Here is a 27,809-nt window from a genome sequence, read left to right on the forward strand (position 1 = left end):
TAAGGCTTTCCACACGTCTTTAAATTAAATAGTGTAGGTGACATGGTATGGTATTTTGGATTCCTTAGGCTTGAGATTTTGGATTGGGTAATTCCAACTCTGCTGTATGTAAGGCCGGTATACTAGGTCAGAAGTTGCAATCTCAATTGTTCTCTTACTCACCAGTCGCATACAGAACCTCATATGGGAGTTCCGGGGGCTGTGTTTATTGCCCCATCCTGCAAATTGACACAAGGTAACCAACCATGAAAGTGAGTTTGAATATCTGTCGGTCACTTTTGACCCTGAAGAAGGATAGAAGTTTATGGTTCTTTTGAATAGAGCAGGATGCTAAATTGACTGGCCGTCCAACATCTTGACAGATGAAAGCAGACGCGACAAAGTCAGTCCGTCAGTGGTACTTAGCAATGATATGGGGGAAAGAGCTCGATGCACGAGCGGCAAACCTTCCCACAGTGGCTACAGGTCTACTTGCCAGAGGGAAGCTGAAGCACACTGCTTCTTGGCTTGCCTGTGGGCCTCAGCCTGGGCTCTCTGATGGCTCTCTCTGGTGATTCCTCCAGTCTTAACCTGGCTTCTCCAAACTGACTGACTGTGGGTAGGATTTTCCCAGTTGTCAGTGGGAATGCTGAATTTCTTGAGACCTTGCTTGACCTTGTCGCTATAGCAGAAATTTGGCCTGCCTCTGCATCATGTTTCTTAAGTTGGCTATAGAGCACAGCCTTCGTCAGATGATCTGGAGGCATGCGCTCCATGTGTCCCAGCCAGCAAAGCCTGTGAACATCTAACATAGACTGCATAGACTGTAGGCTGGTTCTCTCAAGGATCTTGTTATTGGCAATCCGTTGGTCCTAAATAACTCCAAGGATTTTTCTAAGACTGTGAAGGTGGAAACTGTTCAATCTCCGCTCCTACTTGGAGAACGCAACCCATCTTTCACAACCATAAAGGGAGGATACTAAGAACAGAAGCCTGATAGACTGACATCTTTGCGTTCTGGGTTAGCAACTTATTGCTCCAAACACATGAGGTAAGTCTGCCAAAAGTGACAGAAGCCTTGCCGATTCTAGCATCAAGTTTCCTATAAAGGTTAAGTGAGCTGGTAAGAATTGAGCTAAGATAGTAGAAGTGATCCACGTTATCCAGAGCTTCATTATTGACATAGATTTTAGGTGAAATGTTGGTACCTTGTGACATGGCAATTCTTTTCTTGATACTGATCATCATGCCAAACTTGGTACATGCATCAGAGAACTTATTCATCATGACCTCCAATTCATCAGGTGAATTAGAGACAAATGCAGCGTCATCAGCAAAAAGCAGATCCTGAATAGTAAGCTGGGTGACACGCCTTCTGCTTTGGAATCATCTGATGTTAAACAAGCTGCCGTCCATCTTCAATTCAATTAGTACTCCAGTTTGATCATTTTCAAAGGTGTATTTAAAGAAGAATAGAGAAGAAGATGCCAAAGGCGGTGGGCACTAAGATGCTGCCTTGAAGAAGGCTGAAAGTTTGATTCTTTTGTGTAGAGTAGACCACCAAGTTAAATGGGGGATTTCACATCCCAGATTGCTGAGCTGGTGTTGTGCTGCTTATAGTTCATTTCCCATGTTGACAACATGCACATGAATATGTCTGGCTGAGCTAACTCCTTATTTCCTTGGTTTTATCTATAAGTTTGAGCCCTTTCCTCAGATAGTCAAGGAATGTTTCCACAGGGCTAGGCATATGCTCAATGTCATTGTAAAGCTGATTTAGGTAGTTCAGATACTCAAATCATTGTCTCCATTTTAACATGGCAGCTATTTCACATCTGTATCAACCTCTGAGAGTTGATTTATGAAGTTTTGTGGTCTCATTGATGGTGATAGACTGGTTGGAATAGGATACCAGTTGTGTATCTGCTTACCTGCAGCTATTATCATTTTTTAAAGAGGACCCTCAACTCTATGGTATTTTACCATACTCTGGTTTAATGGTGATCTCTGTGTCTTAAAATAGTTGATTATTCATAGGAGAATTGATGGCAGAGAAGTCACCTGGAATCTGATCTTTTCTATGGGACATTCACTTTATGTGTATAAAAGAGATATAACATAAGACAAAAATTAATTGTCCTCAGTCAGACACCTCAAAAAGACTGTTTAAGAGAACTCTTTCATTTAATGTGCAGTCTCATTATCCCGATCTGGTTTGTCCAATAAATACTTCCTTCAGTTGATTACTGTGTTGAAGATGTGGTGGTCTTATTAAATGAGTGACTAGTTCTAGGTTATTTGCTCCAAATCTTTGGAGTTTGAGAACTACAGGGTCCTGATGGCTTGTCCACTTGCTGCATTTGGTTTGGTTTCTGAGGAGGATCTCTCTCATCTTCTGTGCTTTCTAAGGCCCACCACTTGTGGATCTGAGCCATGTTTATCTTGGTCACTTAAGGCAAGTGGGGCAGTTATGGTGCCGTTACTTGCAGTCCATACCAAAGCCTTGCTTTGTGAGAGGAGACTGCCAACTCTCCATAAATATGCAGAGATCCACGTCCTCCCCAGCAAATCAACTCTTGACATTCAAATTCTGGTCAATTACCACCAGTCAGAAGCCTCCCATTGTTATAAAAGGTTATTGAGAAGGCAATGGTTATTGGAAGCTATACACAGTTACGCATTTGGACACGTATTCTGAAATAATACAATAATGTTTATTTGCAAATGACTGGTTAATTTTGCTTTCAAAGGGTGGACAATTTGCAGTGAACAAAAGTTTTTTATCACACAATATGCAGTCTATTTGGAAATAATCTCATTTTTCCTTCTAATTCTTCAGTTTGTCTTTCTGAGTGTTTTCAGGTTTTTCTCTTTTTATTTGTAAGCTGTGAGCAGGTGGATAAATGGTGTCTCTTCATATGTTCTAAATAGAGTGGAAATCCTTTTCTTTTTCTTTTTTAATTTAGTGTTCTGAGACCTGCTACAATTACTGTTTGTTAATAAATTCATAAAATTATACAGAATACTTTTCCCAATATTTTAAAACTTATATTCCACAAGGAAGAAACTTTATTTGCACTAATCTGCATATATGGTATAAAGAACTTACTGGTTTTTGGTTCCTGGAACTGAGAAGCAATCAACATCTTAGCCATTTCAAGTAGTAGATTCATATAGTATTTATACAATTATTGAATAAAATGTATATTAGCATCGAATCAATAACGACATAGTGAAAATTTGTCCTCAATTCTAAGATCTCAACCTAATCTTCATTTTTGCACTCACATTATTGTGCACTGTCTTCTCTCACACAAATAGTTATATGCACAAAATTTATTTGTACTTTATTTATGGGCACAAATGCAATTTCATTGTTGGCACAAAGAAATGCTCAAAATAAGATACATTTTTTTCAGAATTTTATGACGCTTTCCTATATATGGTATAATTTTCCATAGAGCATTTTCACCATTGCGCCAGCGGCTCATGCAACCGCAGTAGTGTGAAATTACTGTGGTCCCATTCTCTAAATTGCTCTCTCAATAAGTCAAACCACACTAAAGATGAATTGCTGTGATGCAACCTGGGCATTCTCCTACCCCAAATTAAATGGCAAATTCCCATCTGATGGGTTTTGATGTTTGCATGGAGCCATACTCCAGATCACTTAAATTTGAGTTACTGTAATATTTTTATAGGGGAGCATCATTAGCATTTAAAGGAGAAAATAATTCACAATTTAAAATCTTACCACCTTGTAGTGCATGCAGGACTTCCATTGATACCAAAGTGCAAAGTGTTGAGGTAGAATTTGTGCCAGTTTTTTTCAGTAAAAATGAAATAAATTAATCGTAAATGGGTGGAGTACTTGGGCTTACAAAAATTAAAGAACCTTCTTGAAAACTCGACATTGTCCAAGAGAAGCAGTTTAAATTCCTAAAAGGAGCAATTGCTTTGTCTCATTAATAGATTCTAATTTGAATTAAATTTGTTTCACAGCTACCCCTTGAACAACACTGACCTTCATCAGTTCAACACTGAAGAAAACGGTGGAGCTCTGTTTACCACAAAAATGTCTGGAAGGCATCACCACCACCGCCACCAGCATCACCATCACCACTCTAATTATGGAGTACTTGTTCCCGACAGCAAAGATATTGTTTCTGGCATTCCAAACCCAAATAGTAAGTCTATTAAATGTAACAGAATTTCAGTAAGTACTCTAGTATGAGATTTGTCCCAGGCGAAGAGACAGCATCAAAGAAGGGGAGCTATAGCGTTTCAGGTTTTCTCAATGAAGAACATACTTTGTGCTATTGTCAAATTTCACGGTTGACGCAAATTAATCAGGATTCACAGTTTTCTGGCTCTGCTGTTGAATACGTGCTGGTTACAGGATTTGTCAATTAATTTGAATTCTATAACTGAACAAACACTAGATTAGTCATAGAGTGAGGCACTTGGCACAGGATGATATATTTCATTATTATTATTTATATAGTGTCACAGGCATGTTCTCTTCTATTGCCGCCTTCTCCTGTCCCCCCAGCTTGTCCATGTGTCCGCTGACTCGGTTTCCACTTTTCTCCTCACCCCTTTTAATTTGAATCAAATTGCTTTCTTCTTCACGATGGCTGGGCAGAGAAGGATCACTAAGAGCACAAGAAAGTCTCCGGGCCCTCCACTCCAGTGCCTCCCCAGGTGTAAGGAGAAACAACTGCAGGAAATGCAAGAGCTGGCACATGATCAGTGCAGATGCAATCTTCAAGTATTTAGCTGGGAAACTCTGAGACCTCTACTGAACATGTGCAAATGGCAATTTTCAGAGGGTTATAGCACAGCCAAATTTTGAGTAGATGTTCACAAAGACAGAAAAAACACCTCTCGACTTCAGGGAGACATCCCCATCAGATTTGAAGTCCATGCTCCACAGCATAGAGACGCCAGAGCCAAACTCCAATCTCTCCTGAGCATGTGTGAACAGTGATTTTTAAAAGCTTATAACTTGGCTAAATTTAGGTGGATTTTCATGGGAATAGCAAAAGGCACATCCCTGATGATAGTGTGAGACCCCCTCATGGCAAATTTCAAGTCCCTGCTCCAAAACATAGATGGGTTAGAGCTTCTCAATAAAATTGTGGTTTAAGACTTTTTTTAAAAGATGGGGAAACACACTGATTTTCTCCCCTAATCTTATTCTCTGAAATGGCTTATCCATTTTTGCTGAAATTTCATGCAAAATTTCAGTCTGAAATAGGCACCTGGTTGGAAAAAAATTCAACATGAATGGTTAAATTTTGCTAAAGTTGTAAGCAAATGAAAATAGGATTTTATAGTAATAAGTTTCAGGCAAACTTAATAATAAATAGATTGTGCTTCCAACTCTGCCTCTACTAATACACATATATGCACATATACATTTATATGTACATACAGTTACATTATAAGCAAACTAATTGTGGTTCTTTTTAAATAACAATTTTATTTTAAATTACATTTCTGGGAAAAAAGATGAAAACTTGAAAGCTGAAACTCAAGAAACAAATGGTGAGGTTTGCTTTTGTAAAATACGGATCCAAAAATCAGCTGAAAATCTTTATTGAGGCTGTAAATGCTTTTGGGTTGTTAGCTTATGAGGAAATCTCCTTCAGGGCTACTCTGCTCACGTGTTTAATTCCTTGCGTGTCGTACTTTAGCTTATCCACAGATACAGCACTACCGTGCCATGTTGGAGAGTGGATTTAAATAATAAGTGTCATGATTGCAGGCTATCCCAGAGCAGTACGTTGACAGGAAACTCTTGTACGAGGTCCCTGAGTACTTGATCATTGTACGTAGTGCTGATGTCTCATCTCTTTCTTTTAGTGCCACAGCTACATTCTTTTTCCAGTCAAGAATGTAATACAAATGGTCCCATTATGTAGAATGTAAAGTCAAAACATAGGATTGGGCAAATATTTGAAAATAAATTCAAACCTGTTTTGATTGAGCAAATCTAGTGACTGAAAGGTGGGTAGCTGTAGAATCAGAATGCTATCTATTTGGACACTTGATTAGTAGGGTCTGCACAGATTGTTAGTATACGACAGGATCAACAGGATATTGCTGGAGCTTGTAATGCAAGGATCTGACAGAGACAAGGCAAATAACATAGGTGACAGCTGCAACAGGAAAAGGATTACAGAGCTCAGGTACAACGGGCAAGATGACTTAGAGCACTCTAAAGCAGTGTGATAAAATTCTAATTATACTGGTACAGGGGAAACTTCAGGGATTTCATAATTCAGTAGGGTCTCCAATATAATAAAAAATGCCTTTTAGGAAGTTACAGGGTGGGAAAAAGAGAACTGTTGTTCTGATATGAAATCTATAGTTTTTTTTCCTTTTTATTCTTTGGAAAGCTGAGGATAATTAAACAACAAAATGATAGACTGTGGAATATTTTATTATAGCTCTGCGTTGATTGTTAAACTTTAGACAAGGTTTATGCCTCCCCACATTTCTTTATTTCAGTGACTCACAAGGCTACAAAAAAAAAGTGATACTAAGGCAAAAATCAGGGATAATTCACATTTTTACTAAATATTTGTAACCAGCACTGAGAGGGTTTAGCCTCAGCCTATCAAAATTTACAGTCAGTCAGTTCATGTAGGCGGTTGAACAAAAATGCAACATGACTTCTGTGATGTTTCTGTTAGAATATTCCAATCCTTGTGATTGCTAATTTTCCCCTAAAGTTCAGAACCATGGTTTGAAAGGATTTGGATTTTGTTTTAAAATCAGTTAGATGAACGTATAGATTGCAAACTGTTTCCTCATGCACAGCACAAGATAGTCTCCCAGTCAACCCTGCAGGTATTTTATTCTGAAATTGAGTTAAAAAACAGAGATATTTTTCTAAATAGTGCATACAGTATGGGTCCTATGGATAGTGTAACTTTTATTTATTTATTTATTTATTTATTTATTTTTAACACCGAGGCCTGGTCTACACACATTTGGTTAAGGGTGTGATTGTTTACCTAATGAGTTAAAATGGTACAACCCCTGTTTTATGGGACTAGGCTCTCCTGGCATATGCACCTTCCTATTGGTCCACATTAGGAGGTTGAACTGCTTTAACTATGCCTGTTTCAAAATGATAGAGTTAAAGGGGTAAAAAGTATGTTTATAGACAAACCCTTAAACTGATTGGTTTCCAAAAACGGGGCCATTGTTGTAAGAAATTAATGCATCGTTAAACACGCACCAACCATGCAAGAAGTTGGAATGATATCACATTTATGAATTAACAGTATTGCCAATGAGATGTCGATTATCTCCATCATTGTGCTGCTCTGCCAGCTGAAAGGAGCTGATGCTGCTCCAGACTTAGATCTTTCTGTCCTACTCAAAAGTCCATAGAAGAAGGCTCTGAGGTAGCGAATCATGAAGATCCCTGCGGACTTCATTCTCACCTGACCCATTATAGGGTCTGAATTTGTCCCCTTGACAAATAAGCTTATATACTTTGCAGTTCTGTGGGATGCCATCTGCTCAGAGGCCTCTGTGCCAATTCTGGCCCCAGATTCCCTGCTAAGCCTGAAAATATTGTAAGGTGAACAAGTGCACTGCAAGAACCTGGTAAGGTGTAAGGGAGTTGAAGGAGGGCTACTTCACACTTTGAATCTACTGCATTAGGTGGCTTTCAACAGCATATGCACCAGAATCACGATTTCAGGGACACTTGGGGGCATGTTTCATAATTGGCCATCCAACAAAAACTGTGTTCACTTGGCGACAATGATGCTACAGTAGACAAGGATTTAATTATACCAAATTATGTATCTAAAGATGGCTCGTGGACACCTTGTGACCCTGCATCAGAGATGAATTATTAGAACATCCTTCACTAGACAAATTGGTCACAGTCAACTTTGTCACAGTTGCTCTGCCAGTCAGAGCATTCATCTTCCACTGGCTCCAAACTCACAACATGAAAAGTGAAAACATGAAAAACAGTCCTGGCTGTTACTTCTCTGATTCAAAATGCGCTTTACCGGAATGCCACGTTCCACAAGCTTACTCTGCTGGAACATCAAAGGGAACTGTTTGCCTTTTGCTTGGTGGGGCTTGGTACTAACTCCGTCCAAGTGGAGTGTTTCAGAGACTGTGGATTCCTTGCAGGTTTCTGTGAGCAGGCTGTTCCTTATGGGAAGCACTGCCCCCAGGCTGCTATCACATGATGCCTGATCTCCTGACCCAACCACTGGCTTGTACCCAAACCCAAGAGTCAGATATCAAGGCATAGGTGTGTCCTACTCCCTTTGAAAGGGCACTTGTAACAGTGTAGGGCTTCTCCCCAGCTTGCTAAGAACTCACTGCAATGCCCACAGACTTTTATACAGTTTTATTGTCCAAGTTTAGGTCAAATCAACAAAAACACAGTTACACAACTGTGACGTACCAGGGCACAATCCAGACAGTGGCTGTGTCACCCCTACCCTGTAACCTGGGGTGCCCTTCACAATGCCTTGCTGCTGTAGCGTCCAATCTGGACTGCTTGCAAACAGCTCCAGAATTCAGTCATTCCCAGCTATGTCTGTGTTTCGTGTAGTCAGCCAGCCACATCTTGGCACTTACCGGCCTGGGTTATGCTGCAGGGTGACCCCAACGCACCCCCAGTCCCAGATCTTCCCACAGAACTGTAAGTCCTGTAGTGCCCAGCCCTCTCTTAGGCAGTACAAATATGTTAAGTCTGTTATTCCTTTAAGAGAACAACATGCACACAACTTGTTACCCGAAATGGAGCTACCCAGACACTTCAACTTGAACACATTGGATTAGATAGAACAGTAAAACAAGTTTATTAACTACAAAGAGAGAGATTTTAGGTTAATGCAAATAATGAGGCATAAAAGTCAGAAATGGCTACAAGAAAAATAAAGATAAAACATTTATTAAAACTTAACAAACTATATTAAATTCAGAGCAAAATTCTCGCCGTGTGTTTTCAGCAGTCTTACTGATCAAACTCTCAGGTCCGGACCCCTCCCTCAGAGTCCAGTGGCTGCTTTCTTTGTCTCTTGAGGTGTAATGAATGTGATGGGCTGAGAGAGAGAGATGGGTTCTTTGGGGTCTTTGTCCCTCCTTTTTATAGTTTCAGTCCACCTCTTGAAAAACATTTCCAGCTGAGACCCAGGAGACAGAGTCTATATGAAAGGATATTTCCTGCTGGATTTTTTTTTTTACCTGTTTAAACTTTTTTTATTTTCCCTTCCAGCTGGATGACTTTGTTTACTGCTTAAATACAAGTTAAGGCAAGCAGACATTCCTTCCTTTGTTTAGGACAGACCCGACTTCTGCCTGGGCAGGGCTGTGAGATTTAGAACACATTAATAACATCATACAGGGGAATCTTATAACTTTACGCAGTGTTGCCACGCGTATTTTATCAAGACATTATTGACCAGCAAATTGAGTTTTCAAATGATACCGTACAAACTTTGTACAAAAGATTATTACAATAGTATGTAGGATGAGAATTCAAGAATGTATTCTGTCACAGCAACTCACCCAGGGCTTCTGTTACCAGGGGCTTTTTCCCACTTTAGTACTCAGGTTCCATCTGCCCCCTCTCTCAGGACACCGGCAGTCCTAGCTCTCCAGGGCTCCCTGTTCCCAGGGACCAGGCAGTGAAAGCCCCACGTTCTCTCTGTCTGAACATTTCCTGACAGCCTCTTGGCCTGACTCATTTGGCTCCCCTTCACTGGGGGTGTCTCTTTCTAAGCCCTCTCTTTTTTTTTTTAAAGCTCAGCTGGGGTCAGTTGCCCAGCTACAGGGATGCTGGTCCTGCTCCGTCTTAAAAGGCCAGTGTCACCCTGTGACACAGAATTTTATTGATTTGGCTTTTAAAACTGCTGGAATAAATTTGGCAATATTTTCCCCCAAATGCTGATTGGCAACTACAAATTAAGAATCCAATGAAATTTCAGGATTGATATTTAGTATCTGACTAATTTTTTTAAATTGGATTCTTCAAATCCCTACTTATATTATTTGAACTAAGAACATTGAGTCTTGTGATAGGTCTGGCTCATCTTACCCAGGAGGAAACTAAAAGGAGCATTCTGGCTTTCTCCCAGAGGTCAAGGACAGTATATAGGGTGACAAGTGTGCAACAGGAAGAACTCGTGTGTGGAGTGGAGGGAAATGGTGGTAGGGATGTGTATGTTGCCAGGGAATGAAGTGACATGGGGACTGGTGTCTGAAAAGAGGCAGAGTGAACAGTTGGGGTGTCTGTGAGGAAAGTGCATCAAGGAACAGGGTGGTGGCTAGGTTGATGAGTGTCTCCAGGGAACAGTGTGCATGTGAGTGCAAAAGTGAGTGGGGATGTGTGGGGAAGCATGTTGTGGTTTTTCTACTAATGGAAGAATATACTGTAGGTTTATCAGTGGAGGTGAGGAAAATGGGACCTCATCAGTCACACCTTTAATCTGACTGTCTCTTGAAATTGCAGAGGCCTCTGCCTTTTTTGCTTGTTTCAGATCATGTAAACTCACTTATCTCTGAATTTTGACTTTGGAGTTCATGTGAGACAGAATCCATCCAGACTGGTCTGTGTCCAGGCTGAAATCATCAACACTTCTTTCATCTTACAGGGTTTTAAATCAAGTACAAAATTCCACCACCCTATGCTGCAAGACATGAGGAGTGAGCTTGGGGAGCACCGAATAGTCAAACTTGGCTCTCTTTAAATGTTTGTGAATATGTCAGTGAACCTAAAGAGCTTGGGACTTGTTACAGAAAACAAAACTAGTCAAAATTTGCTTGTTTTTTCAGGTTCTCAATGTTGTTTAGTTATGAATGTGTCGTCCAACTGCTCAGAATTTGAACATGTTTGGTGATGGTAATTCAACAAGAGATTTCATTAGTATTTATTATGTTTAAGGTGTAGTTCTCTTCTAAAGAGTACCTATGGAGAGATGGCATTTTCTTAACAGCGAATCTGCTTCCTGTGTGTATTCAGAATCACATCTGCTGATTTAAGTGACAAAAATTAAGTTTTACTATGCTATTCAGCTGTTAACCCTGCAGATCCAACACAGCTAAAAAAAAGGGAGCAGGAATCTATTCTTGTGTGCGTATAATCAGAAAAATTTAATAGTGGTTACCAGTCAGCTATAATTGTGCAAACCCAGTGAAGGCAGCTGGAACAGCAGTACAGAGATCACTGTGGCCATGATTTGAAAATAATGGGGTTGAGCAGGTGTCACTGAGGATGTAATTTATCCTGCAGAGACTTTTAAAGGAGATGGTGAGTCAGAAGAAAAGGACCCAGCTTGGCTCTCAGATCCCAGGCCAGGTTAGCAGTTAGAAAAAAACTTTATATGGAAATCAGCAAGAGACAATAAACTTAGAATGTTATGTCATTTTAACAGAATTAATTTCAGAGTGCAACTGCATTTTAAGCAAACAAATCATTTAAAGGTTTTTTTGCCTTTTTTTTTTTTTAAGAGATTTGTTTTCTTTTAAACTTAACGTTGCACTGTAAAGACTTTTTTTGTAGGTTTATTTATTTATGGGTTTGTTTTGTAAGACTATTTGCAAGTTAAACAGTGAAAACAACACTAAATTAACTGTTTTGGTTTCTGGAGCTCCTTAAAAATGAATGTAAAGAACCAGTTGTGCACTGTAACAAACTGTACAAATTATATTTGACTTAAACCCATTTAAATTATGTACTTTATCAGTATTTTCTTTCCCAACAGGAACATCAAATGAATCTTTTTATACAAAATCATTCTGGCTTTTCTAAGAAGCTGCACTAATTTATTCACTAAGTACTACAGTGTGATTTCTTAGTTTATCACTGTGGAAGAAAATGTGATGTCAGACATGCTGGACTGTCTCATCACTGATTGTATCAAGCAAGAGAACGGGGATGGAAGAGCCCAATCCTGGACCAGTAACTGGAAACAGTTACTCTCAGGGGCCCAGTCACCAGAAAGACTTTACTTCAGTGGGAGTTGGATTCACACCCAAGTCTCCAATTCAGCTAGCCATCCTTAGTCAGCAAAGCACTTAAGCATGTGTTTAAAGTTAGGTATGTGCTTGTGTGCTTTGCTGAGTAGGGATGAATTTAAGATCATGCTTAAACAGTTGTTGAATTAGGCCCCATATGATTAGTACTTATCCTCGTTAGAACTGTTTAATAACTTGATCTTAACCAGACAGAAGTCAATGGGAGGCTTTCTATTGATTTCAAAGGGCTTTGGATCAGACCCCTAGAGTCTGAAGAATTGGTCCAAACTACTTTTACTTAGTAACTAGCATCACTGGGAAAAGGAAATACAGAAAAAGTTAAGGATTCGTTAAATGACATTTAATAAAACAAATAATATTTTTATATTTCTAAATAATTTTCATATCTGCCACTTCATCCCCAAGGGGTTTTAAAATGTCATTATTTACAGGAGGCTCTCTCAAAAATATTTTCTTTTCATTCTGCAGAAGTGGTTAATTAAAAAACTCTGTTGAATAAGCTGGACAAATTCCTGATGGCAACCTAAAAGAGATTGGTGTACAAAGAAGAAAGTCCGCTACAGAAACCAAAAAGCCAGACTTTTATACCCTTACTCATATATGGCATCTTAATCCAAAGTAGCACCAGTGGAGTCAGTGGGAACACTCATGGACTGAGTTGCTACTCATCTTGAGACACTCAGACTCTGGCCCAAAGTTGGTTTAAGTCACATTAGAATTTGGAAGAAAACTGTTTGCTAAATAGAAAATGGAAGATGACCCAATAAATGTATTTGAAAACTTCTCAGAGGGTATGACAGAAAATAAAGAGGATATATAAAGCATTCACAGTATCTCTTGAAATGCAGCTGAGTGTTTTGATCTGCGATGCTCTTGTAGTTTTCCTTGAGATTTTTTTGTCTTTCTTTCTTTTGGGCATCTTTTTAGAATTGAGCTCAGGACTTCCCCTCCTTTATGATAACACTTCTGCCCATCTGAAGAAGATGGAAGTGGAGACAGTGAAGGTAGTTGGACCTTGGCCAGCTGTACACATCAATATAAACAAGGTATAATATCGTAGTGTATGTCAAAGAGCTCCTTCGTTACTTGATATTCAACAGCTGATGATACGTCACCATTAATTCAACCCAACATTTGGCTTATTTATCATCTCCCACCATTTCCTTATAGTTCTTTAAATATTTCCTCCCACTTTCCCTTTGAAATTCAATTAGTTAAAAGTAGGGGGAAAAGGCTTAGTGTGTGTATGTTTATATATTTTTCTATATAATATCATTCATTTGTCATCATTCCTTTCAAGGTATATTGTTCACTGTGTATGTACTCTATGTATTTGAAATATTTACAGGACGGTAGCTGAACTACACTAGGTTGTGGGGAGGGGGGAGGCAGGAATGGGAAGAAAGAATAGAGCTCAACACTATCAAATGACAAAGGATTTACGGTCTTTTATTTAAACTATGATAAAGCCTAACCGTGCCATTGTTCTCTTTTAGCTTTGACCATTTAGTCAGCTAGGTAGCCTAAAAGTGTATTTAAAAAAAAATTTTTTAAAGGAAGAAAGGAAAACAGAAAGAAAGAAAAATATTATTGGTTCTTCACATAAGAAGAGTTTGTTATGGTTTAGAACTACCTTTGGCATAGGTTTACATTATAGAACCATAAAACTTGGTGCCTGATCCTATAGCTATTGACTTCAGAACTCTGGTTGAAGCCAAATGAGTTGTGCATGTGACATGTCTTGCAGCGTCAGGCCCTTTAAGGATCAATCCTGAATGCACTCAAGTCAATAGGACTGTTTCCATTGTGTTCAAAACATGGGAAATCAGGCCCTTAATGAGTAAACTGGTTGAGAGAGGAAGTTGTGTTTGGAAAGATTTCCGACTCTCAGTTCAAGGAGGAATCTAATTAAATGATTTTATTAATTTCACACAGAGGCTTCTACATTAATGCTATTTCAGCACAGCATCAAAGTATAAGCAAAGAAGGTTAAGAGGCATCTTGATTACCATCTAGAAGTATACACAAGGAGGAGAAACCAAATACTAGAGGGACCCCTAGTTTTGTAGACAAAGGCATAACAAGTTCCAATGGCTAAAAGTAGAAGTGAGAAATTAGAGCTGGTCAGAAAAAGTGTGTTTTGGCTTTTTCACCCTTTGGAAAAATTTTGATTTCTTGGTGAAAAATCAAATCTGAAATATTCTGACTGAAAAACAGAACATGTTAATTCAGATATGCTGCTACTGTGCTTCATGGGAATTGTAGTTTGTGTGCCTCTTACGCTGATTCTCCGCTATAGGCTGACTTCCCAAATCAAACTTCATCTCCCATGATGCACCACCGCCTTCACTCTTGGAAAGGGGAGGTTGTGCAACATGAGAGTCATGTCCATGGTGCATCATGGGCAATGAAGTTCAGTGAATGATCCCAGCCCATACAAGAGAACAGAAATTTGAGGCAAGACTCCATGTGGCTCTGTGGTGACATTTCCAAAGCTGCCATGTTTTGAGTTTTCAGTTGAAAATCAAAACCTTTTTGGTTTTGAGTGTTTGTATTTTTCAACAAAAAATCAAATTTTTTCACAACAGGCACTTTTTTGTGGGGAGGGGAGGAAAGTAAAAAGAACAGCTTTGAGTAAATGTTTTCTGACAGTATTATAAGAAATACTCAAACTGGAAATAAGACACATTTTTAAGTGAGGGTAACTAGCCGTTGGAATAACCAAAGAAAATTATCCATCACCTGAAGTCTTTAAGTTAAAGTCAGATGTCTTTTGAATAGGTGTGCCAACTACTATTGTTCATATTTATTAAGGTAGTGCCTTGGGGGCCAATCAAGATCAGGCATTATGCTAGGTGCTGTACAAACATATAATAGTTTCTGCCTTGAAGAGCTTACATTCTAAATATACAAGACAAATATGGGGTAAGGGAAAAAGAAATAACGGACAAAAATAATGTGCTGGCTGCAAACCACAAGTTACTAGGTTCAATGCAGGAATTAATTTGTGCAGTTCTATAGCCTATATTATTCAGAAAGTCAGACTAGATGACCACAACGGTCCCATTGTGGCCTCAAAATATCTAAATTTATATTTTAAAATGAACTCTCATGTGAACCTTTCTTTTCTAGTTGTTAATTTCTTTTTCAAGCAAACTGCTTTGGGGCTGAAATTTGTCATGCTTGGTATCAACCAAAGGTGAATTTTATACAAAAAAAAAAATTGGATCAAATTAGATTCAGTGGTTAGAAGTTAATTTAATTGTCTGCTACAGCAAACTCCATTTCATCAGAATGAAGAATGGTTTAGGAAAAGGGACAGGACAAATCCAGTTGGCATGGTGATTACTGTCCGTTCATTTGGTGAGCAACATAAATCAATTTCAAGATGCCTGTCAGTCTGTTTGGCACCAGTGAGATTATCTTTGCCCTTCAGGGTGAAGAGGAATATTGCAGGCATAAATATACTTTAATTTCCTTTCTCTCCTCTGTTTCTGTTTCCTTGTAAACATCTCTTCTTCCATCCCTCCCTGCTGCAGTCCATTAGGTACTGACTGCTCACCAGTGATGTCACTTACACTAAAACTGGGCAGCTGCCTGTCCCTTGCAAGGCAACAAAGCCTGTAGCTACTGCAATTGCAGGTGACCTGATTGGTAAGAAAAGATAAACAGTAGGTCAGTGTATCTGAGGTTCTTCTCTGTTCAGTTAATGAATGATCTGTTGCATACCTGTGTTGAATAAGGAGCAGAATTTGTTCAGTTGGACCTTGTCTTCACTAGAAAATAAGGTGCGTTCTTAACTTGTGTTGGTTAACATGTGGAAACTGATACGCGTTAAGAACCTAGAGAAGACAAAGCAGTTTGTAGTTAGCAGATTGATAAACCCCGTTTTTACCTTGGTCTGCTAACTCATATGAAAACTACAAACTGCCTTGTCTTATCTAGGCTCTTACCTCATGTTAGTTAACATGATTTAAGAAAACACCTTTTTTCCTAGTGAAGATATACACCTTTACTCTTAAGGAGGATCCAGAAAATAAGCATATTAAAAATTAGCTTAGTAGGCTAAGGCGCATATTAGAAATAAATTGGGGGAAGGGTAAAACCATAGAAGTTTCCGATTTTATCCTTATTTGGTTCCAGACAACATATGAACCTTTCATAATAGGGAATAAGGATTGAATCCACTTAAATTTAAAGTGAAATACAAGATCAAAACAACAATAAGACCACAATAATAAAAAATTAATACAAAACAATATCAGGCAACATGTAATATGAGTCCGAGGTTACTCATCCCACTTTTACCAAATACCATTCACTGAAAGCTACCTGCAGCTGTCCTATTTTTCCCTTTTTCAGAAAAAAATCAGATTTTGTATCAGTGCAACAATGATGAAACCTAAGTAAAGACACGGTATTAACTGATAGCACTGATAGAGCTGTTGATGGGAGACTAAACTGTCATCAGTTACCCAAAAGGGAAGCATTTATTATAGTGACTTAAAAAAAATAGCATCTTTGTGTAATATGTCTCTAGTATTTCCAGACCCAACCATTCAGAAATCATGAGACTGTCTTGAAAATCATGAGTTGTGGTTCTTTTTTTAAGAATAAATTTGGGGGTCACTTTGTCTCTTGGTTTCTGACACGTTAGAATGCAGTCAGATCACATTTTTAAACGAGATGATGACTTTTCTTTTTAAAAAAAAAAAAGAGAGAGAGAGCTGATAGTCTCATGTATCACATGAATCCAGCAGCTGAGGATTTCAGAAGAACACTAGCTATCATGAGACTTACAAGGGTTGCCAAAACAGTATCTCTATATGCCTTTTTAATGACTTCTACTTTGAAAATGCCGAGTTTACAAATTAAAACAGGATTTTAATAACTGCCAACCTGGTACATTGTCTGAATGCAGCTGCTATCGTTATGCTTCGTTCATTCTTGTAAGCTATAAGGGTTCTGGAGACACAACAGACAATTTTGTTTATTATGCATAAGGACAAAATAGAGTGAAGTACAGCATGCATTTCTGCAGCGGCAGTATATGGGCTTCTGCAGTGCTGATAGTTTTTAAATATTGTGTTTTGTCATAAACTAAGCAAGTATGATTACTAGAGAAAACAAAGAATGTATCTTTATTTACAGCACTAAAATGCTATTTTTACCAGCTCTTTTCTGATCATAACTGTAGTTTAATAAAGAGATATTGGGGAAATGGATACCAAAGTGCAGCGGTATTATGGAGAGTGGATAACTTCATATACTAGAACCTTGATTTTTCCATTCCTACTGACACTAAGTAGTATCTTACACCATGAGTAGCAGACTCTCTCCTTTTCTTTTCATTAGACTATTCAGGAAGTAAGGCACCACGCATTGTGACTGAGGGTGGCAGAACTGGTCCTTGTGTGTATACCATTGAATGAGCTCAGGATGGCATGGCAACCATAACACTGAATATATGCTTTAAGTGAGAAGTGTAATCTTATTTTTATGTAGACTTTTTTATTATTTTTTTTAAATTATAGATGGGTGGAATCTTGGCCCCATTGCCGTTGGGGTTTCCCTGAGACCTCTTCCACTTAGTTCCCCAAGAACTCAGTTCGACTCAGTCATCTCACACCAGGTTCCTTTATCTGGCATACAGCAAAGCTGCACTGGTTCAAGTGTTCAGACTCAAGCATAGGGGGTGGGTATAGGACATAACACACATCCAAAGTTACACAGCAAACTGCTTCCTTTGTATACATTTACACATTACATTGCATTTACTGTACATTGCCTCACATGTTTTGGATTGGCTTGGTCACTTTCTAGGAACCAAACCCTGCACAGCCGTACATGATTTACTCTTTATCTCATTTTATGTTCCAACCTTATTTTGTCCATTGTTATCTTGTACACTGTAAATGGTTCCCTGTGTGTTTCCCCTTATGTTAGCTAGTACAGATATTCTGTTTCTAGTCTGCTAATCCATTTACCTCCCTAATCCTATCTCCCAAGAAATGAGGCCTCGCCCATGTCCAATTACTCATGTCAAGCCAGGCCTACAATTGGGTATGTCTACACAACAATAAAAGACCTTTGGCTGGCTCAGGTCAGCTGACTTGGGCTCATGGGCCTTAATTTATGGCCCCAAGCCAAAGTCAGCTGACCCAGGCCAGTTGCAACTGTGCCACGCATCTTTTTTTTACAGTATAGATGTACCCATTGACGTCAACAGCAAAACTCCCGTTGACTTCATTGCAGCCAGAATTTCACTAATATGAAAAGAAAAAAGCAATAAAAAAGCATTCCAATAACAGCAAAAAACTGATTGTTTCATTAATCTCCTTCCTTTGTTTTTGCTACCGGGCATCATTGTTTTAATTAGTTAAGTTAGGCTTAAAGGATGCTTAGAGGAGAGTGGAAGTCTACTGAGTTTCCGTTTCCTTTGACGCATCCTGAAAGAACCATTATGATCTGAAACAGATGCCTAAAAGTGTTGTAATCTGAAGTATTGAGAAGATACCTTGTTACAATGAAACATGTCTATTTGCAGCATGGAGATACAAAGAGGCAGTTCTTTGATACCGTATATAATTGGTATGATATTTTTGGTTAAACAATTAAGAACATAAGAACGGCCATACTGGGACAGACCAATGGTTTATCTAGCCCAGTATCCTGTCTTCCGACTGTGGCCAATGCCAGGTGCTTCAAAGGGAATGAACAGAACAGGCAACCATCAAGTGATGCAGTGATACTACTTGAGTACAGGAATTGTTAGCCTTGAAGGTGCTATTTCATAGCAGAAAGATCTGTCATCGCTCATGCAGATTGACAGACAATTTCGAAGTTTCAGAATGTATTTTGAAGTCAGAAGCTATGGGTTAGATTGTCACATTAGCTGACCTAAGTAAAGCAGCTGTACATCACAGGCAGGATTCCCTTTTGCTGGAACTGCTACTATAGCAGCAACAGGTTACTTCTTTGCCCCAGCTCAGCTCTGCTGACCAGTGTGTTGGGAATCAGTGACGTGAGTTGGGCAGAGCCAAGACTCTACCCATTGCCCAATTTTGCCCATTTGCGCAGAGAGGGAGTATCAGCACCACAGTGTATGTCTACACTGTAATAAAAGACCTTTGGCATGGTTGCAGCTGATCCAGGTCAACTGACTCAGACTCAGAGGGTTCAGGCCATGGGGCTATAAAATTGCAGTGTAGATGTTCAGGCTTGGGCTGGAGCCCCTGCAAGGAACATCTAAGTTCAGAGTTATTCCTGTCTGTGCCTGCTAGAGCCCGAGTCTGCTGACCCAGGTTCTGAGATGTGATGCCCTGGGTTTTTCATTGCCATGTAGACATACTCAAGAGAGGCTGCTCGCCCACTCTTGCTTTGACCCACGATTCAGTTGGCCTGCTCAGGGACAGAAGACCAGGCCACAATCCTGTCTCCGTAAGGTTACATTGGATAACATAGACACAGCTACTGGCTACTGAACTGCAGAGAGTGGGAATGTTTTGAATGTAAACAAGCCAGCTGAGTCTTTAAGTATCATTTGCCCTTGTTTGTACAGTGAAATACAATGGGTAAATCTAATGTGACTGAAATCATAATGTCATCTAATTGGTTTCAAGCCTTAAAACAAAGATTGGTTTTAACATGGCTTTTAGAGCCATCATTATATTACAGTGGACTGCTTGAATTCCCTTTAGAGAGCAGTATGCATATAAGTAAACTTGCTGATGATAGCGGCATTTAAACATCTTCAAGCAATGAAAATCTGCTTAATGACACAATTGGCTGGTCAGGTGGTTTCACTTTCCTCATTAATTTTGTCTTTCCAAATTATCTAAATAGTATCTCCACTTACGAGTGCCAGTGGGAAGCCCAGCAAAGCCATGTTAGTGAATGAGTGTTTCAGTTGAATTTTTTGGTAAAGATTATTAAAATTCCTGTGTCCTATATTACATTTGTGTGAAGTTCAATAGAAAACTACAATTCACTATGTTGCTCCAGTTAGAAGCGGTATTTTTTGTTTCAGGTATTTTTTCATAGGATAAAAGCCAAAGGGACAAAGTGAAATGTGCAAGTGTTTTTTCCATTAACAGTTGTGGATATGGCTCAGAAAACAGAGGTTCAGGACTGATTAACAATCATGCCAAATACAGTCGATCAATAAATAAATAAATCAGGGTGGATAAAATTATAATAGTCAGTCATTCAAAAGCATAGCTGGAAGCCACAATAGTTTGGGTTCACAAGGCAACTGCACCAACATTGCTAAATCCCCATTGAAACTGCATAATATTTTCTATGTGTAAGCAAAGTCTTTCAGAGTGTTCACAAAACAATTGCAGAAGGCAATATAATCACAAGATAGAGTTGTTCTGCTCCTAGAAAGTTTCGCCACATTCTTGGCATCCCATATTGTATGTGACTGTTTTTGGATCAATGAAATGAGCATGCAAGGTTTTGGTGGCCATAAACTGTTGGGGGTGTAGGTCTTGGTGAAATAAACAAACACACACAAGACTTTTGAGGCTAAGGGCAGAATAATTTCGGTGATGTACAAAATGACCTGCTGCATCTCAGAATACACTTGCCAAAGGTGAACTGAGGACATATATTAGGCCTGATTTGCTACTGCCTTGTACCCTGTATACATTTTTTACATGTGGACAAAGGCTGTATAAAGTGGGTGTGAAACTCAATCAAATGAGAGTGGTAACATTTCACGCTCACACTGCACAGGCGAAAATGATTATGCAATGGTCAAAATAATGAAGAATTGGGGTCACCATTCACACCTAGTTTTCAGCAAGATGAGGGGAACTCAGAGTTAACTCTTGCTATTCCATTGTCTGATTCTTCCTTTAAAACTTGTAAATAATCATGGCCTGCTGATTTGAGGACCTGTGTTGACAAGGTTGGTCCCATCCCCACTCAATTGCTTTAAGTTAAGTATTGCTATATTAGGAGGGAGACTGGGGACTTTTGATTTCTGCAAGGGCAGTGTTTGCATGTGGGAACTTCTGTGGGTTCTTGTTTGCTTTCTTCTAAAGTTTATTCCAGGCCAAAAAAAAAAAAAATCTTTCGGTCACTTTGAATAGGACATCAAACTATTCCTGTAAGAAGAACCTGTTCTACTTTGGATTTCTCAGATCCAGAACTGGAGAATTACCCTTCTTTGTGCAAAGAGGAGTTATGCTGTCCTATATGTCTATGCTGCAATTGGACACCTGCGACTGGCCAATGCCAGCTCATGGGACTTGGGCTCAGAGGCTGTGTAATTGCAGTGTAAATGTTCAGCCTGAGCTCTGGGACCCTCCCACTATCACATTCTGGGGTGCAATCCAGACTAGTGAGGGGTTGTGTCCCTACCTGATCTACAACTTAAGGTGCCTCATAATGCTTTGCTGCTGTAGTGCCCAACCTGTGCCCCTTACAAACAGCCAAACAACATGCAGGTCACACCGTGAGCGTCTGTGTGTAGCTGCAGCTTGTCAGTACACTCCAATCACACTATGGCTTCCACCAGCCTCGGCTACCAGTTGCAGGGTGACCCCAACACACTCCCAGACCCAGACTTTCCCCCAAAACCGTGTGTTCTGCACTGTCCGGCCCTCTCCTAAACAGTCCTAAATATTAGAGGTTTGTTGCCCCAGTAAGGGGTCAATGTAGAACCATTTGCTACTTCAATTGGAGTTACCAAAAAATTCAGTTTAAACACAACTCTGTATTAGTTTTGATTAAAGAATAAAACAAGTTTATTTAACTACAAAAAGAGAGCTGTTAAGTGAGTACAAGTATAAAGCATTCAAGTCAGAAGTGGTTACAAGAGAAATAAAAATAAAATGCTTTCCAATGCTAAAACAACACGCTAGACTTGCTTCAAGGTGAAATTCTTACCAGACATTCCCAGCACAGGCCTGACCAAATTCTCAGGTCAGAACCCCTCCCAACCTCCAATGGTCTAGTTTCTTAGTCTTCTCAGCTGAGAGAGAGAGAAAGAGAGAGAATACCTGGGGTGTTTTTGTCCCTCACCTTTATAGTCCAGTAATCCTTTGAAATCCATTTCCATGTGGGTTACCCCTAGACAAAGTTCCTTCCACCTGCAAGGATGGAGATATGAACTCTTGTCAGGGAAGAGGTTCCATGTTACTGTTTGTTAAAATGCAAATCGATCTGTTCCTGCCCCCCCCCCCCACTTCGCTGCCAGAGAATGGCCACTCCACCAGTGATTGCCAATCAACTTTGATGACACCTAACTAGAGGCATCAGCTTGTCCTTTGTTTTTGAGAAACAGGATTTTACCCCCTTCCCAAACTTGTCTGGTAAACACATTCCAGGTATAGTTTATGTTCAGACCTTTACATATGGTTCTACATATGTTTCACTATGATATTATGGACCAGCAAGTGATTAGTTTTCAAATGATACCTCACAAAGCATATTTTGTACAAAGATTATTACGGGTGTGAAAACACAGTTGCATTTGGTCACAATCACTTTGCAAGATCCTAGAGTTTGGGTTCTAGCCCAAGCCCAAATATCTACACTGCAACTAAACAGATCGTTAGCCCAATTCAGTTGGCACAGGCTAGCTGCAGGTTTTTAATTGCCATGTAGCCATACCTGAGAATCAAGGGAAATAGGAATCACTGTGTGTGTGTTAAGCTCATTGGATTTTTCTGCTCTTTCAGGCAGAAGAATTCAGAGGGAGAGGAAAGCAAAGATTGAGAGCCTGATTCTTAGTTATACTAAGGTCCCTTTACACCTCATTGGCAGGGTAAAGAGGCCTTATAGTGGGTGTAAATTACATTTTGCATTCATTTCCAGGCCCCTTTACACTGTCAGAGTGATATAAAAGAGCTTTAGTATAACTGATCATTGAGCCTGTGTCCTTTTCTCCCACAACCCCATTTCCCTTTCTGTGGAATATTTTGCTTTTTCAATATAATTTCAGGTGTGCAAATGATCTTGAGGACAACCCACTCCAGATCCTCGCTATTTCCCCATATTAGCACTGTACATCGCTCTAATACCCAGTGGTATCCCACTTCCCTGAAGGCCTTTATTATCTTGGTAATAGATTAAAGTTAAGTCTTTTGAATAATTTGTTCTTGTTAAACATTTGTATCCAGTTATGAACTTGGAAACTTTACTAAATGTCATTAAAACTGGTTGTTAGAAGTAAAATTTAACCTGATAATTGTGGTAAATCATATCATCTCTTTCTCTAATATATATTGCCATGTTATCTTTTATGTAAACTACAGGGTGAAGACAAGAAAGTTTCTGAAAAAAGTCTTCATCCCCCAGTGTCGCCTTCCTCTGTACCCGATCATATGAAATGTAACATCCTTAAAGCTCAAGTAGAAGCTGCTTTTAGAGTGGGTGCCCAGGTGTGTACACCTTTTCATTTACCCTATATATTTCCCTTTCTAATGCTATGGAGGACATGGTGTTTCATGTGAAATCACTCCATATTTTCCAGAGTCTGCCCATTTCCTTGGAGAGTGTTGTCTGATCTCCCTTAGATATCCAAAATGACATACATTTCTCTAAAATGTTTCCATAGGCTATCAGAACTTCTAGCTACTCTCTGTAATTTCAGGATGGTCTACAGACTTCATTTTTTTCTGGACCATCTGCTATTCATCAGTACTTTTTTGGCTATATCTGAAATTGTGAGCTTTCAGGCCTAATAATGCTATATTGCCAAAAGGTTGGGAACAAAGCAGGAGTTGAGCAGATGAAGTGTGGCTTGGTTGATTCACTGTCCTTCATCCCTTCAAACCCTAAAGCCTTTCGCTTTTTCTGTTCATAGAGCAATTTGGAATTTTGCTGAACATTCATTTTTTGTTTTTGGTTATATATTGTATTTTGGTCTTCACCTGGCATGGAAACTGTGATTTATAAATAGTGAAGGTCATATCTGGATGCCTAAATATTGATTACAGAGATTAACTTTAGGCACACAGGTGTGAAAATGTTACACTATGTATTTTTGTTCTCATTTGTTTTTTCCAATTATCCATTCAAAACATTCACGATCCATTAACTTATTTCAAATCGCAGAGTTTTCATGGGTAGATTCACAATCAATTAATTGTGTTACATAAATACCGAGATATACCCATATGACATAGCTATTTTCAGCTAGGTAACAAATAGATGGCATGAGTGTAATGATATTATTTCTTCTATTGAAGGTAAACTTCCTTGAAACCTAGAATATTTCTATGTAATTCTTTTGGAACATAGTTAGTGAAATAAGGATGATGTCACCTTTCCTAACAAGAAAGAAAGAAAAGAAACTCAAAGGGAAGAGAGTTGTTAAATCCTGTCATTATTTACTTCTGTAACTTTGTTGTGTGTATTAATCTCCTTTGGATACACATTATTTTACTACTTCCATTACTTTGTTTCTTTTGACACAAACATGTCAGGTCAACTTGCCCTCCAAAGAATTTTCTTGTAACAACCATCTTTGTGCATGTCTCTTTGTTATTCCTTGGCAGAATTTTCAGCTGAGAGTTAAATGGTAGCTCATGCAGTTAGAGGCATGGAAGTGTAAGACAGCTAAACCTTGGTTATTCTGCCTGCTAGATATTTCAAGAGCAGGCAGTGTACATTTTGTGATGTGTTTTTAAAAAACAGCTCTGTCTTCTCTGAGTCTGATGTTATGCCAACTGTGCTATATTACAGTATGTTTACTGTCCGAGTGTCTCAACTCTTGCCATCCATTTTCATGCATGCATCATGCATTTGTATCTGTTTCTCAAGAATGTTGCCACACATACCTTATATTTGCATTTTCTCCATGTATGCTTACCATCATGTTCAACGATGTAGTTATATGCATGCTAACAGTGTGTGCTGATATATTCATACTAAATAATTCTTCTTATTATTATTATTATTATTTTATTATTTATTATTTATTATTACTCGTTGTGAAACATGTCTCTTCCATCTCTCTTGACCTGCCACCCCATCCACCAGTCAGAGGCTTTCCAAGTTACATCATCCTGAGTTGCTTTTACATACATCTACTAAATATGTTCTTTTACTGTAGTTATGTTGTAAGTGGGTATCAGAGGACAAAGGAAGTGTGCCAATCTTTTCTTAATGTAGACACATATTCCTCAAACACTTTAGCACTCAGTGTGGATTAAATATGCATCCACGTTCCAGGCCTCATGACAGATCTTCTTATGAAATTCTATACAGAAGGGAATTAGCACGTGCTGCTGAAGACTATAGACATAGTGCAGCTTGAAACACATATAGCAACAGTTGCCTAAGAAAGACAGTCCAGTGGTTAGGACGTTGCCTTTGTCTGAGGAAACCCAGGTTCAATTTTCTGCTCTGCCACAGTTCCCTGCGTGACTTTGGGGAAGTGTCTCTCTGCCTCAGTTTTCCCTGTCTATAAAATGGTAATGATAATAGTACTTCCCTGCTGCACAGGGCTTTTATGAAGATAATTAAAGATTGTGAAGTGAACAGATGCAATTGGGGGTAATGAGGGCAATGTAAACACAATGAAGATCTGCAGTGGTGGAATCTTCCCATCCAGGGGGAGCTAGAGAGAAGCAAGTCCTCCATAACCTAGAGATCAAAGCCAGCATGGAGGGGGAGGGGAGGTGCTGCTGGGGAATATGTTGTCTGTCTGACATGTAATAAAATGGCTCCTGTTATCTCACCTCCTTCTCCCTGAAAAGCTACCTGCCCACTGTATCTCTATACTTTCCCATTGGTCCTTTGTTCTGCTGCTAGGAGAAGGGAAAGTGGGCTGAGTGTTGCATGATCTCTGAAATTCCCACTTAACCAGGGAGAGACAAGACTGGCTGCTTCTTCCCTCCCGAAGGGATAGTGGGGGTAGGGAAGTAGAGTCAGGAGGGCAGCAGTCAGGTGGCCCCGAAGAGGGGAGCACAGATTGATTACCCAATATGCCAGCCAGCCCAGTGCTGTGTGCAGCAATGGTTCCCCTCTCCACCTTTCTACAGGTAACTTTGATCTCTTTGAGGTGAAAACCAAGGTTGCACCTCCCGGGCCCCCCTAGAGAATCCTTTCAGTGAGCAGGGGGGAAGTGAGCTTTTCTTGGTTGCAGACTGCTTTGGAGAGCAGACTTGCCCTTTCAGCTCCCTGTGTACTTCCCAAGCGTCTGTTCTTACTCCTCTCTGTCTCCTATTCTTATTCTTGGCTTCATCCCATCTATCATACTGTCCAGTAAACTTCAAACCATATCCCTTGCCTCCTGTGCCACACACCTTCCCATCGCCTTCCAAACCCTTTTAGAATCCCACATCTTCAGGAGGTCGCATCTCCTCCCTTCTCATCATTAGCAAACCCCAGTGCCTTCCTACTTTTGATCTGTTGTCCTATGTCATCTCTTATTTTGATTGTCAGCTCTTTGGGGCAGCGAATATATCTCATCTATGTTCTGTAAAGCACCGAACAAATTTACAGCACTATACAAAGATTTCAAGCAAGAGCAGCCTGTCTTTGTCATCTACAGCATATGCCACTTCTCCCTGTTTATTACATAACATCACATGCAGGTGAAAAGTTCTTTACCCTAGAAGCAGAAAGAACAGAACTGGTCTCTCTGTCACATGCACACATGCACTCTTTATCTAAAGTGAAATATTTTTAAAAGTCTGAGTTTGACACCTATCAGATTTGGGTTTTTAAAAGTTCTGAAAGGTTCTTTGTCTTTCTGAGCTCCCTATCAATGTACTGTACTTCAGAAAATTTTGCTGAAGATCTGCATTGGCCAGTTAATAGCAGAAGTATCAGCAAAACAGTTGCACTAATGGGACACTGCTGGAACCGATACCAGAGGTGCCTTTAAAAACATGCCACTTATCCAGAATACCTATTTAACTGTTGTTCGTAATCAGTAGAACAAGAAGCTGTTTGTTAGCAAAATATGTAGTTCCTGACAATGGAGTGTGTGGGAGGGAAGTGGGGTTATGTAGGGGATGCAAGAGAGGAGAAAGAGTTTTGGGATGGAAATACCGATTTTTGATTCATTCAGATCATTATATTCATAGCAACTTAGGTGCCATGGGGATAGGTGCCTTAGAAACACTGAAATACATAGTTCCAATCTCTGCAATTTCAAACGTAAGTAGTGGGGGAAAGTTATACAATGTAATTTGAAATAGGAGCTGAAAGGAGTTCATTCTGGAGTTATGCAGAAGAGCTGCTTATTTCTTTCTTGTATGGCACTTTTTTACCCTTCCTCAAAGCTGTGACTCTGAATTAGAGATGTAAAACATAAATGTTTATGATACAGATTACTCTCAGTTCTGCATACATTTTAGAATTCTGGACCAGCAGGGAACTAACATGAATGAGTTTATTTATTCAGTGAAGAGAGAAATGTTTCCATACAGAAACGTTAGTTTGAGAATCAAGTTGCAAGGTGTGGTGAAGTACATAAGAGTAGACGGATGCACATGTTAACTGAGATAACTGGTGACAAATTTGATGAACCCACACAAATTGTAGAAATTTAGGCTGTGGGTTTCACTGAACACTCATTACAGTGTTTGCATTTCGATAATAAACTAGCAATATTTCACAACAAACCCTTCGAACGCCATGATGGGGATCCAACATTTTTCAGCAGACGGACTTCATATCACAGTTCCTTTGTAATTAAGCACCAGGGGAGCTGCAAGTACTGGAAATCTTCAGGCATCTTTTTTTAAAGAATGCTCATTTAAGAGTGAGCAGTAGAAAACCAGCAATGAAGAGCTGTATGAATACAAAAGACCAGGTTCTGGCAGCATTTAAAACCC

At 39.4% G+C, this 27,809-nt stretch overlaps 1 protein-coding gene across 1 annotated transcript in view; it reads left to right on the forward strand.

Annotated features, from left to right (window-relative positions):
- The window catches only part of EPB41L4B (erythrocyte membrane protein band 4.1 like 4B), a 248,903-nt gene that overhangs the window by 152,836 nt on the left and 68,258 nt on the right, over positions 1 to 27,809 (forward strand). The window contains exons 16-18 of the mRNA XM_067569955.1: positions 3,982 to 4,166; positions 12,934 to 13,052; positions 23,274 to 23,399. Of these exons, the coding sequence (XP_067426056.1) occupies positions 3,982 to 4,166; positions 12,934 to 13,052; positions 23,274 to 23,399 (430 nt within the window). The remainder of the gene's footprint in view (positions 1 to 3,981; positions 4,167 to 12,933; positions 13,053 to 23,273; positions 23,400 to 27,809) is intronic.

The sequence above is a fragment of the Emydura macquarii genome, unplaced genomic scaffold (assembly GCF_026122565.2).
Source record: "Emydura macquarii macquarii isolate MOO-44397 ecotype Brisbane River unplaced genomic scaffold, CSIRO-AGI_Emac_v2 contig_2975, whole genome shotgun sequence".
Lineage (NCBI taxonomy): Eukaryota > Metazoa > Chordata > Testudines > Chelidae > Emydura > Emydura macquarii.